General features: G+C 32.8%; 1 protein-coding gene across 1 annotated transcript; it reads right to left on the reverse strand.

The window, feature by feature from the left end:
- Positions 1-1,487: 1,487 nt before the first annotated feature.
- LOC139497456 (uncharacterized) lies at positions 1,488-3,338 on the reverse strand. The gene has a single exon (XM_071285681.1). It carries the CDS (start codon positions 3,336-3,338, stop codon positions 1,488-1,490), a length of 1,851 nt encoding a protein of 616 aa, XP_071141782.1.
- Between the last annotated feature and the right edge of the window lie 12,182 nt (positions 3,339-15,520).

The raw sequence follows: 15,520 nt of genomic DNA on the forward strand, positions 1-15,520 counted from the left end.
TACCATACCAGTTTATAAAAAATTACAAAAATACCGAACCCATAGGTTATGAATTAAAAAGTGGGCATCGGGTAGTCCATAATACTAGACAAAATCAAATGTTCATCTTTTCAAGCAATTCAACGAAAAGAAAACGACTATTAAATTTCAGACTTGTTACAAGCATGTTTTGTTAAATATGGTCGGTTAAACCTGATTTTATACCTGGCTGAAAGTCGTAGGATCTGCAAAATTACCCATTTTCTTTTCTATTTCTGATTAAGATAATTTGACTCAGTGTGAATTAGAATAAAGGGTGATCCACATGTAGCAGGAGACGCTTATTATGTCGGAAGAAAGAGTCTCGATTTTGTTTGCAGTTCATTCAATCCTTTCATTTGTTAATTCATAAACGAGATTTAAACATCGGCAAACTATAGTATCTGTTGTCGTGATTGATATGATTTTCCCTCTATTTCTTATTGTAATATATGTTTAAAATTGAATTTCAAATCAACATTGATGTGGTCAACTACTTGTATCAAGACTTAATTTGTAAAAAGGATATGTGGGGCATACGTAAAAAAGTAAAGGTTTTTAATTAATTGATCAGAATTGTCAAAATTCTTCCCTTACCACAGCATGCGCTACATTTTCTAAATACAAAATTTTATTTATAAACAATGGAGTATGACATAAAATAAAAGACAACTTCTGGTCAGCTTATGACATTTCTGTCAATACATTTGAAGATTACTTAGATTTGCCAAACCAATGACACATACACGTGACAGCAGTAATGGTTTACCTTATAATATGGTAAAGCTCACTTGATTATAAACCTGAGTCAGCAGTTAAATATTATACCATGTAGTACATGCAGATTTGAAATGCATTGTCAATTCATTGATAGGTTGTGGTACCAATATTTGTGTGTGAAATGAGTTATGCAGTTATTTGCCAATACTGTGGATTCATTTATTTTCGTGGTTACCAATTTTTGTGTAGAAAGGAAAACTCTTATGTTTGTGGATATGTAACTTCGTGGTTTGGCGAGGTTTGCGTATAAGCCTATAAAAAATTTGTCATTCGTTGCACATTTAATTTCGTGGTTTACCTGTACCCAGGAAATCCACGAAAATTGGAATCCAACGAATAATAATGAATCAACAGTATTGTCTTTTCGTCTTGTTTCGATTTTTATTTGACATTGTTATTTTCTCTTTGACTTATGAGTTTTGGTTGTCCCTTGTTAAATTGCTCCTGTTAGATAAATGAACTATGATCATTAACTATAATTGAAGTATGAGTTATATAACTTTCCAATTGTCAACTTCCTGTTTCACAGCAGTATTATATAATGTAGTTGCCCCATAGGACAACGTTAACATATATAAGTTGATACGTTAGATTCCTGAATGTCCACGTTGTACGGTCGTCATTTACTCTACAACCGTTTCATAGTGATATTTCGATAAGACTTTGTCGATACTACAATGAAACTTATATTATATGTCGAAAAGTTTTGACATGCGAATTCTTGCTGAAGAACATATCATATAATTACATCGTAAAGCCTTTTGAAAACACTCATAGGCTAAGTTTTTATCTCCTGACAATTCCACACATACTCCAAGTACTGTTAATAAATCAGATGATCTGGTGGAGCCTTTGGCACATTCTTCTTTTACTGATGCGTTTAAATCACATAAAGCCTGTTGTTTATTGCGAACCTTATTAAGATGATGATAGCATAGAAATCTAAGACAGTGAGACATTACAATGGGCGATATACTAATTGGACTATCTTTCACCTCAAGCTGTAGTTCTGCTGGAATCAACGATGAGTGTTGCAAGTACCTAACATCTCTTACAATCGCTATCTTCATTTTTTCAACCAATGTCATTTTGGAATGTACATTTTGCCTGTAACGGTCTATAAGTTCTTCACTATAGGTATTTAATATAGGCACCATATTTGGTGAAGATCTTGATAGAACATAATCGATCAGTTTGAGTGTTACACTGAACTGTCCTGTGCCATAATAAAAGGAAGCATATAACAACCAACCCGATACAGCATCTGTCTTGCTACAGTCTTGTAAATGTTTATGATAAAGTTTGTACATTTTATGTATCATGGTTGGTGTTGGTAGAAGTTGCACTGCTAATTGACCGTAAATAGCGTGTTCCTGTTTACATACATCAATAATAAACGAGGTCGATTCTGACTTAATTAAAGATGTAGTTAGTGCCATTACTTTATAGCACTCTCTAAAGTCATTCACCGTCTTAATTCCATAAATCCTGTAGTATAAGAAGTCAAGCTTCATGAACGAAGATTCTTTCTTTGTACTTATTAAAACAGAGCTAGGCGGAAATAAATTCCTCGTCAATCTATCGATTCCGCCAACTTGTATGGTGTTTAGCACACGTAGTAGCATTTTATTGTTATCTTGGGTGATCTTTTCTAGGAACATGTTGTGTTCAGGTATAAAATAATTTGGACAGTAACAGTTTTTAACCCATGATGTTAATTTGTCTAAGCAGAGGAAAAAACAGGTAAACAATTTAGGTATTTGAAATGTGTCAATATCCACTTCCTCAGAGACCCAGAATAAAGCCGTCTTCATAAAGTAAGAACACAATAAATCTTTGACATTAGAATTTGTGTTAACGATACGCTTTAAGGTTATTTTGAGAAGAGCGTAACATAGTAATTGTGTAAAATTAAACGAATGTACAAGTTGTTTTTCTGCCACAGAAAAAGACACTCTCCATAATATATTAGAATCTGACATATGTTTAGGTCCTATAGGTACTAGCAAACATCCGTATTGTTTAATTTTGTCAATCACAAAATTGGAGGGCCATTGCCTTCGATAACGCATTGTCCATGAAATTGCACTGTAAGGTAAATATTTACTCCGTAGGCAAAATGCAACATCCTCAATTTGATGTGTAAATGACAGACAAGGACCGTGTGTTACAAGGTGATAATGTGGATTTTGTTTCCTGAGACCATTTAGGAATTCATCAACTGATAAATATAAACCGTGTGATGTACTTTCAAAGCTTTCAGGTGATATATTGTGAGTTTTTCCATCCCCTGCAGCTATTAATTTCAGTCTTGTAAATCCAGGATGATTCCTATCTGTCTCCATAACGAATACGGAATGTTGAATAAGGTATATATCCTGCACTTTTGTTTTGACATGTTTAGTATCTCTTACATTCCGGATGACGTCTGCTTCATTGAGAACATACATTATATCTACGTCACTTCCTGGCAAATCTATTCCTTCTGCCAAACTTCCACTCGATATTTGTGTGTTACCATTAAATGCATTATAAATCATATCCAGGATAATAAATAGTCTTTGTCTGGTACGTACATCTATTTCAGTACCAACTGTCTTTACTAAAAGTTCGAATAAGTTTTTTTCTTTTGATTCATTTTCAGGCCAGAGAGAGTGTTCTAAAACATGTAAAATACATTTATTTATTGATTCATCTTAAAACTGTTTACTGACGTCCGTACAAATAACGTAATATTGCGTATATCCCAAACCAAATATAATTAATGGCAGTTCACATCGGCCTAGTATAAATTGGCATAAAGATATGAAATATATCGACCAGACGATAAATTTCGTTGTTATAAAATGTTACAGATTGTAGAAAAATGTTGTCTGCATCAAGCAAACATTGTATAAGCATGATATATTAGCACGTTTTTAAATATTTGGTTTGCCTTTTCAAAGTGAAAACTTTATTATTATGATTACAATATATTATAATATATCAAACCGTATATGTATCAATACGTTGAAGGAATTGTCCCATTAACAAATCTTACATATTTTTTTTATTGCAGTACTGCCTACAGATAATCTGAGAATTGTTGATTACGGAGCATCTAAATGCTTCTCTTGTTTTATTTATGGTGTGAGTTTCTCAGTTTTTTGTTAACTTTATAGTATTTTATGAACTCGTTATTTCATTCTGTTGTCCATGTAAAAATATTATTGCTAACGACACAACTATCCACCAGAGACTAAATAACGTATATGCTAGCAACATTTATTTAAGAATTGAATGCTTCTTTTTGTAACTTTATTGGGGTGTAAAAGCGTTGACCGAAGTACATTTTGTATGAAGCACAGAACCGATTCATTCTAAAAATGTGCGCACGGTTAACGCTTTTACAACCCTATGAAGTTACAAAAAGAAGCATTCAATACTTATAATTACATTTTTCAGCTAGGATCATGAAATCACAATTTACATCAAGTTTTTATTTAATTTACCTGTGCACTTTATTATGGGACTTCGTGTCATCATGAATATAAAGTTTTATTGTGTAATGCAACTGCTTAAGGAAGAACACATGATGTGCAGTTAGCCAATCAGAATAACGTTTTATAATGAAAATTACATCTAATGTAATTATTTCAATTTATGCTACATCCTGATCTAGCTCAAACCCGTAGTTGTCTATTTTGTTTTCAAATGTATAAAACCTCATCAATTGATTACCTCTATTACAGTCTGTACAATTCTGTAAGTATTCCAGATATTTATTTGAAGATTTGTCAGGATATCTAAGGTTTAGTATCCACTGTTCAAGTGTTTTCCTTCTATGGAGGCAATCATTATACGTTCGTTCAAACTGTTGGATTGTCAATCCGAAAATATCGTTTGAGATAAACATCCCTCCGTCTTCTGATTGGTAAATTGATGGAGTGTATTTGCGCCTTCCACGGTATGGAAAGTGTTTAACCCCATATTTTTCCAAGTATGTAATTTTTCTCATTCCATAAACATTTTCATTGTCGTCATTTTCTTGGGTTTTGCTATTTTTGTCCATGATGAATCTAAATATAAAAATCATGAAATGCATTAAATAAGCCTACAGACATTAACATTAGTCTATTCATAGTGTACCATCATTGTTGGAAATCTAATGTCGTAAACTGTTGTTAACTTACTTGTGTTTCATCAATGAAACAGCTGACAATTATCAAATGAAACATTGCATGCATTATGCCCAACGTTTTTTAGTGTTGGAAAGTATAAGATGTAAATAAAACCTTTCAAACGGTTTAATGTAAAGAGATTTAGCGTCATGCTATCCTTTAGGTCGCTGTAAAGCTTGAAAAAATGTAAAGATTTGGAATAAAGCATACTGTCTGTTAATATGATATCACTGAACGATTAACAAACATGTAAGTCATCAAACAACGATAACCACATGAAACAAGACTTCTGGATTTGAGATAGAAAATGACTGGGATTAACAAATTAAACTTAGTATTTGTGTAATGCATGTGTATATTTATAGAAAGAGAATCATCCATAGATCTGATTTTTAATCGTTATAATGGTGAAATTTAATCTCTTTTTCGGGTAACTATGGCAACAATCTGCATTTTTTTATACAAAATATTGCAAAAAAGGGGGATGAACATGTCCCAAAAGTCTCCAAAATTTGGTCCAAAGGAAAATTTCAGTCAATTACAGTGATTCCTTTCCTGAAACCATAGACATATATCTATCAACAGGTCCACAAAAAATCATTTGCATTTCTGCTTGTTTTTCCATAAAATTGAATTGAAAAGATCGAGCGTCAAATCTTTGTTGATAAACACTACAATAATTTATGGACCCATGGGCGGTACGGATAGAAAAATACGGACTGTCAAACAGAAAAATGGCCTATGAAACACGGTAAAAACAATCTAAATGTCCATAAAAACCCACTAAGAAGGCTATACTATTCTTCAATTATATAAAAATCAATTTCATTATCTTTCATATTTAAAATATCACCATGGTCATAATGCGAACCTAAACTTCTAACTGTGTATTACTACCTTAGAGTTACAGACATGTATAAAAACATAGCTTAGCTATTAGCTGGGTACTTGATATAAATTATGTGTCTTATATCTCAATTTCACTTGCCCTTTGAAGGCAGCCGCTCATTGAAGTTGAAACGAAAAAAGAGGAAATTTTCATGATAAACGAATAGTCAGGTACATGACCAGATCGTATCTGTTTCTGTTTGTTTTTAAAACAAGAGATGAAAGGAGATGGGGACCTACGTATGTAAGTGTTATACGCTTGTATAAAAACACATTAAATGAAATTCAAACATAACTGAATGAATCATAATTCGATACCTCACTCCAATTTTTATTCATTTCTTGAAGGTAAAGTGTAAGAGTATAATGAATTTTGATGTGCACATATCAGCTGGTTATGTAAGACACGTTTGTTTAAAATTTTATTCACATTCAAAGTTTACAAGCCAATCCTTTTAAAATGAAAGAAAACACTTTATGTTGAAAGTGTTAACTCAATATTCTGAACATGCAAGTTTGTAATTTAAAGTTTCGGAAATTAATCTGAAAGATGAAATTTTAAAGGGATAATATTCTTGATTCTGAAATTGAAAGACACATTGTATAGTAATCTTAGCAAATTGCAATTCTTTATGTAAAATTCTACGACACAACGTTGATTGTATGACAAGATATAAGTATTATATAAGATGTCTTATTGAGTTAAAATCATCAAAGATGTTGTACACAGACATCACAGAAATATAATAAAAGCTTGAAACTACTAAATAGTTAAAATTGAGAATGGAATAGGGGAATGTGTCAAAGAGACAACAACCCGACCATAGATCAGACAACAGCCGAAACCACCAATGGGTCTTCAATGCAGCGAGAAACTCACGCACCCAGAGTCGTTCTTCAGCTGGCCCCTTAACAAATAAGTATATTAGTTCAATGATAATGATCGTCATACTCTGAATTATACACAAGAAACTAAAATTAAAAAGCATACAAGACCAACAAAGGCCAGATGTAGTCGTTTAAGGAAGCTGAAACAAATTCCTGGTAAACTAATTTTCAAGTACTTGACGTCCAGATCTTATCTGCTATTGTTTGCTTTCAGACAATGAGATGGGAAGCTTGATTAAAATCACTTGTGTGTATGAACTGTAACGGAAATTGAAACTCAACTCTCCACTGACTCATACTCGGAAACCTCGCTCGTTTATTCTTATAAATAAATTTCTTGGTTGGCAAATGTAAAGACACAAATGAGCTTTGGCTTCTTTTTTGTCTTTTGATACCTGATACATTTCATCCTAATACCAATACAAGTAGTCTATGTGAGACACTTGATAGTAGTTTTTTGTACCTTAAAAGTACACTTAACTATCTAAAATCGTAACTATACAAATGTAGAGATTTGGTATGTTTGTCAATTAAAGAAATACACAAACAGCAAAGCCTTTGGAAGGGGATCCATTTCAGGTATCTAAATCCTCATTTGCTCCATCGAGATGAGCAATAAGAATATGAAAACAAAGACATGTAAAGGTCTAACTATTGTCTTAATCTACACCTTAGTGTGTGGGCAATGACATAATCCTGATATCCGTCATGATAATGAAAAGGACAATACGATTTACCAAAATGGAATCTGACTTTACTTTTTACCCATATATTCGACACCTCTGTAGAAAAGAAACCCAATAAATATTTCATACTTTAAAGGAATATAAAAATACAAAATTGACTGTATGCAAGGCAACAATGATCACCTACGTCAGGGTCTTCAACAAACGAGACAAACAGTATATTTTGAGACAATTTAAAAGGAAAATATGATTTGATCAGAATACTGTTAAGTACACCTGATGACGCTTACAGTGTACGTCCGTCCTATGCAAATAACAAAAAAGTAGTAAATGCGTGGTTCAGTAGCAGGGACCAAAACTTCACAAAACATGATCGAAATAAACCGTAAAAGGTAGAAGGGGAATGCATTTTGCAGAGCCTACAAAATATACAATTACTTGTCTTCAATAAACCATATATCTCACGACGTTTACTATTTGCACCTTAATAGTGACATGCGATTTATGATCGACACATTACATCACACTAGAGTATCCCTGATATGTCAAAACTAAGCAAATTTACATACTTCTTAACCCTGACCTTATGAAAAATTATGCCATTTTTGTGCATAAAATTTGATATCTGGACAACTTTTCCCACGGTATTTAGTTTGTAACCCACATTTGTTTTTTCTCATCCGAATTATCATGTTTGAACAGCGGTATACTACTGTTGCCCTTAATTAATGCAATTAAAAACTTACATTTTCTTCAGTAGAGGATCATTGACAGTAGTAACATCATGCTTCCTTTACCACCTCTATCATTTATTGAAAAAGTCTAACGAGGAAGAAAACTTCCAGCTTATAATTTAAAGTACTTTTCCATGGATAAATTTCCATTGGCTCATCATTTTAACAAAGAGATACACAGATAAATATTATAAGTGTTTCACACTTGTTTTGATATACATTAAGGAAATAAAATACAATTAAATGAAACTTGCAAATATCTGTGTTTACAATTGTCCATGATGTCATAGGACAAAAAGTTTAATGACGAAAAAATACCAACCCCATAGAAAAATACATACGGAAGTTACTCGGTTTTGTTTTTTTGTTTTTGCTTCTTTTCATGTAATAAATTCCAGGCATGTTAATTTATTATTTTGTCATTGCAATATCAGTTTGTGTAATTGCAAATGAACCACCCTCCACAAGAGACCATCATAGGAGTTTACAACGGTAGGTCACTATACGACAATAAACGATGAGAAAAACATCTACCAAATAGTCAGAATTAAAGGCAGCAAAATTATAAATGTAAAACATTTCTAACGAGAAAATTATTGGACTGACTCATGTACAAAACAATGAACAAACTACATACATCCATATGAAATACAGCAACAAACGACAACCACTGTAAATTGCATGCTCCTGACATGGGACAGGTACACACAAATTGTGACGGAGTTGAACATGTAAGCGGGAACACAACCCTCCCCTAACCCAGGACAGAGAAGTAATAGAAAAATGAATGAACAAACCATTAAAATCGTTTGTAAACGATTTAACTCATCAGATTTATACAAAGCAGAAAAAACAAGAACCTTTTCATAGCAGGAGACATAAAATCCTCCGACGAATTTGTTTGGAGCGTTATGATTATGTAATTCCTTGAGAGCAGGATTTCTTTTCGTATAGATTTCTACATTAAAACGAGATGTGAACATCGCTTAACGAGATCTGAACAGCGCTTTACCACTGTAAAGCTGATTATAGGGTTTTGAGATTGGTATGAACATCCGTAAACGGCTTTTTTTCTTGCAGAAAATGTGGTGTGTTGGATTTTGAATTTAAAAAGTGCTACTGACAGACTCCCAAAGTTTTTGTACAAGGCTTCTGTATTCACACCATTTTGAGTGCCATCAAACTTCTGCAAAAAAAAACCAGATTAAAATCCTAGTTTACAATGATACCAAAGACTTATCACACATGTCACAGCTGATATATATTAGAAATAGAGAGACGCGATAAGTAAATTTTGAATAACAAAAATTCGTAAGGGTTCCGCGGAACCCAGTGTCTCGCCTACTATTGCTGTTATTCGCAGGCTCAACAAAAATGAGAAAAAAATCAATAAAAATATCCCTCTTGATACTATTTGTTGACTGTGAGAAGCATCTGTCCAAGTTTGGTAAATATCCACGATAGTTTATGAATCTAATAAATGGTTTAAAAACTAAAAACATTTCTTTCTAGATACTAGCTTTTGATCATGAACAAGCTTAACTCCAAGTTTGGTACAAATCCAAAACAGTATAAGAAAGGTATTAAAATTTAAAAAAACTTTAACCACATAGTGAATGTGTTTTTTCCTGGCCAAATTTTTTTTTTACAAAAGTTGACCTTTAATAGGGAAAATAGAAAAAAGAAAGCAAATTCAAATCTAGAACTGAAAATAAATTATCAAGCCCTTACAAGAAAGCAACAACGGATGAACAGGAAACGAAGTGATACAGTTTTCAAAATAAGCAATACTAATCACAGATATCCCGTAAGTTATATCAAAGAAGATCAGAGCTGATTAAGTCAGTTAAAAATTAATAGTATATCATATAAACCCAAACGAATTGAAATAAACTAGCAAAGTGTACAATTTCAAGGCAGAGCCGAAAATTCAATTTATTCAGTTAGCAGTGTCTTTTTTTGCACTTCGGTGTCCCTGATGATTTACGTTTATAGTTGAAATCGATTACTGACTAACACCGGTATACTACTGTTGCCTTTATATGTTACCTGAAAAAAAAAGAAAATGTGAATTTACACAACTCAAAAAACAGGACTGACCAGGAATGCATTAGCAAGAATACAAAACTGAAGATACAAGAAAGCTATCAATGCAAAAGATCACTGAAAGAGAAAGGAAACAAAAAACAGCTAACTATCATAGAATTTTTTTTAGAACGCAGTGATAATATCAGTAATATGCCGAATAAGAAGGAAGTGAAAAAAGTTAATGACCATCAAAAGCCGAAACGGATACTTGAAGATTACATAAACAATTACTACAGTGATAATTTTCGTTTGGAAAAAGAAACAACCAAGGCCAGTAGAGCTAAATGTCGTCCAAGTATAATATTTTGCAGTTTCGTTCACAACAAAAAGATAGTGCTTCTGCATTAAAAATGAAAATATGGCCCTGATGACAAGCAAAGGACTGAATGAAAAACTTGGCGAAACTGACAGAGCACTAGAAAGTTTATTACAGAAACTCTTATGATTCTTTAAAGGATAGTTAATTATATGGGCAAAACAAAAATAGCGTTTAGTAAAGGACAGATAATTGATATTAGTGTTGGACGGAAACAAAATGGGTAAGGTAAATGTTGAGCATAAAGTCATTGGGTTCAAAATAGAACTAGTCAAATTTGCTGATATCAATAGGCAATACGTCCATAGTTTTACTAATCAATACGAGATGATACACTTATTGAAATCATAAATCATAAAAATTTAAATAATTACTATTCCTACAAAATATTTTTCCGATAACAGCATTGTCAGATGTTTCCCCTTTGAGCAGATACAAACATGTGTATTAAAGAAAAGTGTTAAATTCACATAGCGGTGAACGGTTGGTAGTTATTTTCTTGACATCACCACGGCTTTTCATTAACAAAACATAACACCCTTATTTATCTGAGATGTTGTTGAAAATATCATCATTTTATTACCTTTGTGTGAGGAGGATATTTCGAAAACGGTATATTCATTCCAATCCTTTGCATTGCATGCCCAATTACCTTAATTTACTTAATTTATATGTGGCATTCTTCAGCTTAGATTAGAAACAGGACGTTGTCCTAAGTTTAGAGAACCCCAATACATCAATTGGAACCATACCTTCAAAATAATTATGGATTCCATTGAGGACTAAGCAAGAGCATGGGCTAAGCGAGAAGAAGTTGAACTGGACACTTTGTCAGAATGGGTTAAAACTATCAGGTCTCTGATAAAACGTCGCATTCACGAGTTAAATTAAAGCGCGAAAGCGCTGTAAAGGCAGTTAATTACAGGTTGTGTGTATTTCTAGTCCAGTTATATCATTATCTTCCATAGAACAGAGGTGGTTTGTAGAATTTAAGATTTAGGGTTCTTTTGTACCTAGTTCACCTATATCTATAGTCTACTGTTTACAGTATATTTTCTGTGCCTCGCCATGAAATGCATTTTTAGCCATGGCCTTGTCAGTTTGCTTTAAATTTATGAGTTTGACTGTCCCTTATGTGTCTTTCGTCCCTCTTCTTTAGACATATAAGAACTTTTCCTTTTCAATATAAATAGACTATTTTTAATTATTGATTGTATACGCATATTCTATGACTCCTATAAAAAGAAGTTCACAAAGATTGACTAGTCTCTGTACTGTGTGTATAGCAAGAACATCAAGTAACATAATGGTAAATGTACATAGTAACACATCAACTTTTTTGATGACCATACCTGCCAACTGTCAGTATTTGCAGAGTATTTCCCCCATCGAGCTCGAGGCTCCCAAATGGAAATTGTGTAAGAGCAATTTTGTCGACTATTTTAAAGAAAACAATTAATTCAACAATGGCAATGAGCTTGTTTATGCACGAAGAAGCCAAAAACCACATTAGAATATATTTGAAGGGAATCCATGACTAATCGCCCCATTAGCAAATAGCCCCACTTTTTCACTAACTCGCCCCACTTTAAAAAAAAACTGCCCCAACCTGGATAACCAAATCGCCCCACTTGTGAAATGTGTTATATCCCTTAATATTACTCCTGCCAACTTGACCCAACTTATAGAAAACGATAATATCTAGATAAATATATTATTAACCAGGAAGAATTTACTATTGCCAACTCGCCCCACTCATGTAAAAAGATGTTATCCCGTTGTATATAAGTTAAATTCCGTTAATATTACTCCTGCCAACTGGTCCCACCTAATGGAAATCAGTGAAATCTAGATAAATATATTATTAACCAGGATGAATTTAGTAATGCCAAATAAAGGCAACAGTAGTATACCGCTATTCAAAACTCATAAATCCAGGGACAAAAAACAAAATCGGGGTAACAAACTAAAACCGAGGGAAACTCATTAAATATAAGAGGAGAACAACGACATAACACCGAAACGGACCAAGCATCAGACAAAACACCACGAGAATAACAAATATAACATGAAAACCAAATACATGAATTAGGGATAGACAAGTACCGTGCCACGTCTGATCTCAATATCTCAAAAATAAGAGAAAACACAAACGACTCAACGTTATATTAAAATGCAACACACACAGAAACGAACAATAATATAACAATGGCCATCTTCCTGACTTGGTACAGGACACTTTTAAAGGGAATAAAAATAAAAAGTGGTGGGTTGAACCTGGTTTTGTGGCATGCCAAACCTCGCACTTTAATGGCAAAGTTAAATATAACATTGAAATGACAACATATTACAGGACTACAATACAAATAAATAGGAGAACATATTAGACAAAGATTAACATGATTAATAGATAACAAAAAGCATCAGGTTTAAAATTCAATACGCCAAAAACGCGCCTTGTCCACACAGGACTTACAAGTGACGCCCAGATATAAAAGATCGAAAGAGAAAAAAGTACAAAGTTGTACAGCACTGGAGATAAAAAGTTGAAAAGGTTTCGCCAAATACGGCATTGTTTTTATGCCCGGGATAAGAACATTCTTATTATATAGAACAATTCATGCTATTGCAAACAGTAAATTTTATCAAATGAATATGAAAGAGATATACATAAAGAAACTGAAGTATTAACTAATTACAGAAAACTAAACCCGAATACATAACGCCCAGATATAAAAGATCGAAAGTGAAAAAGGCACAAAGCCGCACAGCACCGAAGACCAAAAGCTGAAAAGGTCTTGCCACTCTCCCCACTTATGGAAAAAGATGTTATCCCGTTGAATATAATTTAAATTCCTTATATTGCATTATGATACAATTAACAGGTTTCTTTTCAATTGTTATGCAAATAACTAAGCTTCAAAACTTAGTTATTCTTCAAAAATACATTTTTTTTTTAGAATTATAATTTCAGTATATCAATAATAGTAATTAAATAAATTTTCGGTTTGTTTGTATTCTGTGTAGATTAGTTTTCATTAAAGTGGTGCGAGTTTTTATTTTTAATTATATATATATATATATTAATCTAAATATTACCGTTTTTTAGGGCGGGTTGGCAGGAGTAATATTTAACATGATTTAACCAATTTCACATGTGGGGCGATTTGATAAATCAGTTTGTGGCGGTTTTTTTAAAAGTGGGCAATTAGCCAGTGGGGCGACTTGTCCTGCTTCCATTTGAAGGCCCCCTTGAAGGTTGTGTATGACTATATGAACCACCTTTCACGTAAAACCCCCATGTGCATTTTGAAAAGTTGGCAGATATGTTTCTAACTCCAGGCAAAATCTACCGGTATGAATGAAAAAGAAGTTTTCAATTAAGGCTCTGTGGCCATAACAGCTGTCTCATTAGCATTTTAACCACTTCCCATATTTGCAATTAAAACAATAGAAGAAAATTATTCAACGCAAAAACAAAACTTACTTGTAAATATGAAATTCTCTTTACGTTATGAGTTTTTCTCATTGTTTGAGATTGTACAGTAGTACCTGTAACTGCTTATACCTATTTCTTATTCACTTTTGCTTGATAAACTCACTAAATATCATGTATATACATTGTACCACATCTCCTTATTTTTATATGCATTCCAATAACATGAACAATTGTAATTCAATTCTATATACCAAAGCAAAATGAACTGCACCACTTTCATTCACTAGTATGCATCTTTTGGCAAAATACAAGTTCTTAAATGACACAAGATATATTTATTGATAAAAAAAATAAAATTTAGTATACAACTCTTTAACAGGTATAAAAAAAAAGCACAGCTGTGTCATAACTTGTGAAATCTGTGCTGAAAACATAGACATTGATGGTATTTGAGTAATTCCATATGTGAAGCTCAACATTAGCTCGTCAGTTGGTGGTGGACAGTTATAGTTCCTTTCTGCAGGCTAGGATGAATGACTTTTCAGGAAAACCAATTTCACAAATCAAAACTTTCCTCTAGATTTCTCCTACAATATTCATCCAGTTTAGTTCTTTTGGTTTAATTGGACACCGTCCTGATTTTTAATTTTGCAAACCATTCAGTCTCTTGCTTGCAAATGGTGCATGAAAATAGGATTGGTATGGCAGTAGACAAGTCACTTTAAAGTGGGTTTGTGCCCTGAAAAAAAGTTTTATAACTTTAGTTTTTTTGAAACTTGTGCAACACACATACCTAAATAACTATAACATAGAAGAGAGCATCATTCGTGTCAATGTTTTGTTCCTGTTTACATTGTCATTGATATTTTTTCAGAAAGCCTGAGGCATAGCTCAGGAATTCCTGTCATTACATCCTAAATTAACATAATTACTGCTAGAATAATTATCAGTATGATATACGTACACTATCATTGTACAGCCCAAGTCTTCAGTATATATCATTGTTGCATTCATTCACTCCTGTGTTCAGTCGTTCAAAAATATTTAAACATCAACAAATGAACTTTAATATTAAAGGACAAGAAAACACTAGAAAAGATACGTACATACAACCCGTGTTTAAGTGTATTTGAAAGAGAAATATATCTGGTTAAACGATGTATAAAGGAGGAAAAAATTGCAGATATTGCATTACGATGCTTTCTACATAATAGCACGTGAATATGTTTACATATTTAGACTTGACCCAGTATGACCCGTACCTTGTAGGTCACCGCCGTCGTTTAAACACTAGACTACAGTCGTGTATAAGACAATAAAATGCTTAAGCCTGTACTATTTGTGTGAAGTAAATGTGTTTTTTCTGTACATTTAAATTGTTTTACCTGATAGCAAGGACGTATATTTATCCGTTTCCTTCTCAATTCACTTTGTCAATTTCTTCGAGCTCCTTCAAAACATACGTATAACTGAGCCCGGAAGTGAAAAAAATATTAGAAATCCTCGTAAAATAATGCTATTTT

Source organism: Mytilus edulis, chromosome 12 (assembly GCF_963676685.1).
Source record: "Mytilus edulis chromosome 12, xbMytEdul2.2, whole genome shotgun sequence".
Lineage (NCBI taxonomy): Eukaryota > Metazoa > Mollusca > Bivalvia > Mytilida > Mytilidae > Mytilus > Mytilus edulis.

Bases quoted from the DNA above. Each gene is read 5' to 3' on its own strand.
- LOC139497456 (XM_071285681.1), bottom strand. From the start codon at position 3,338: ATGATTTATAATGCATTTAATGGTAACACACAAATATCGAGTGGAAGT.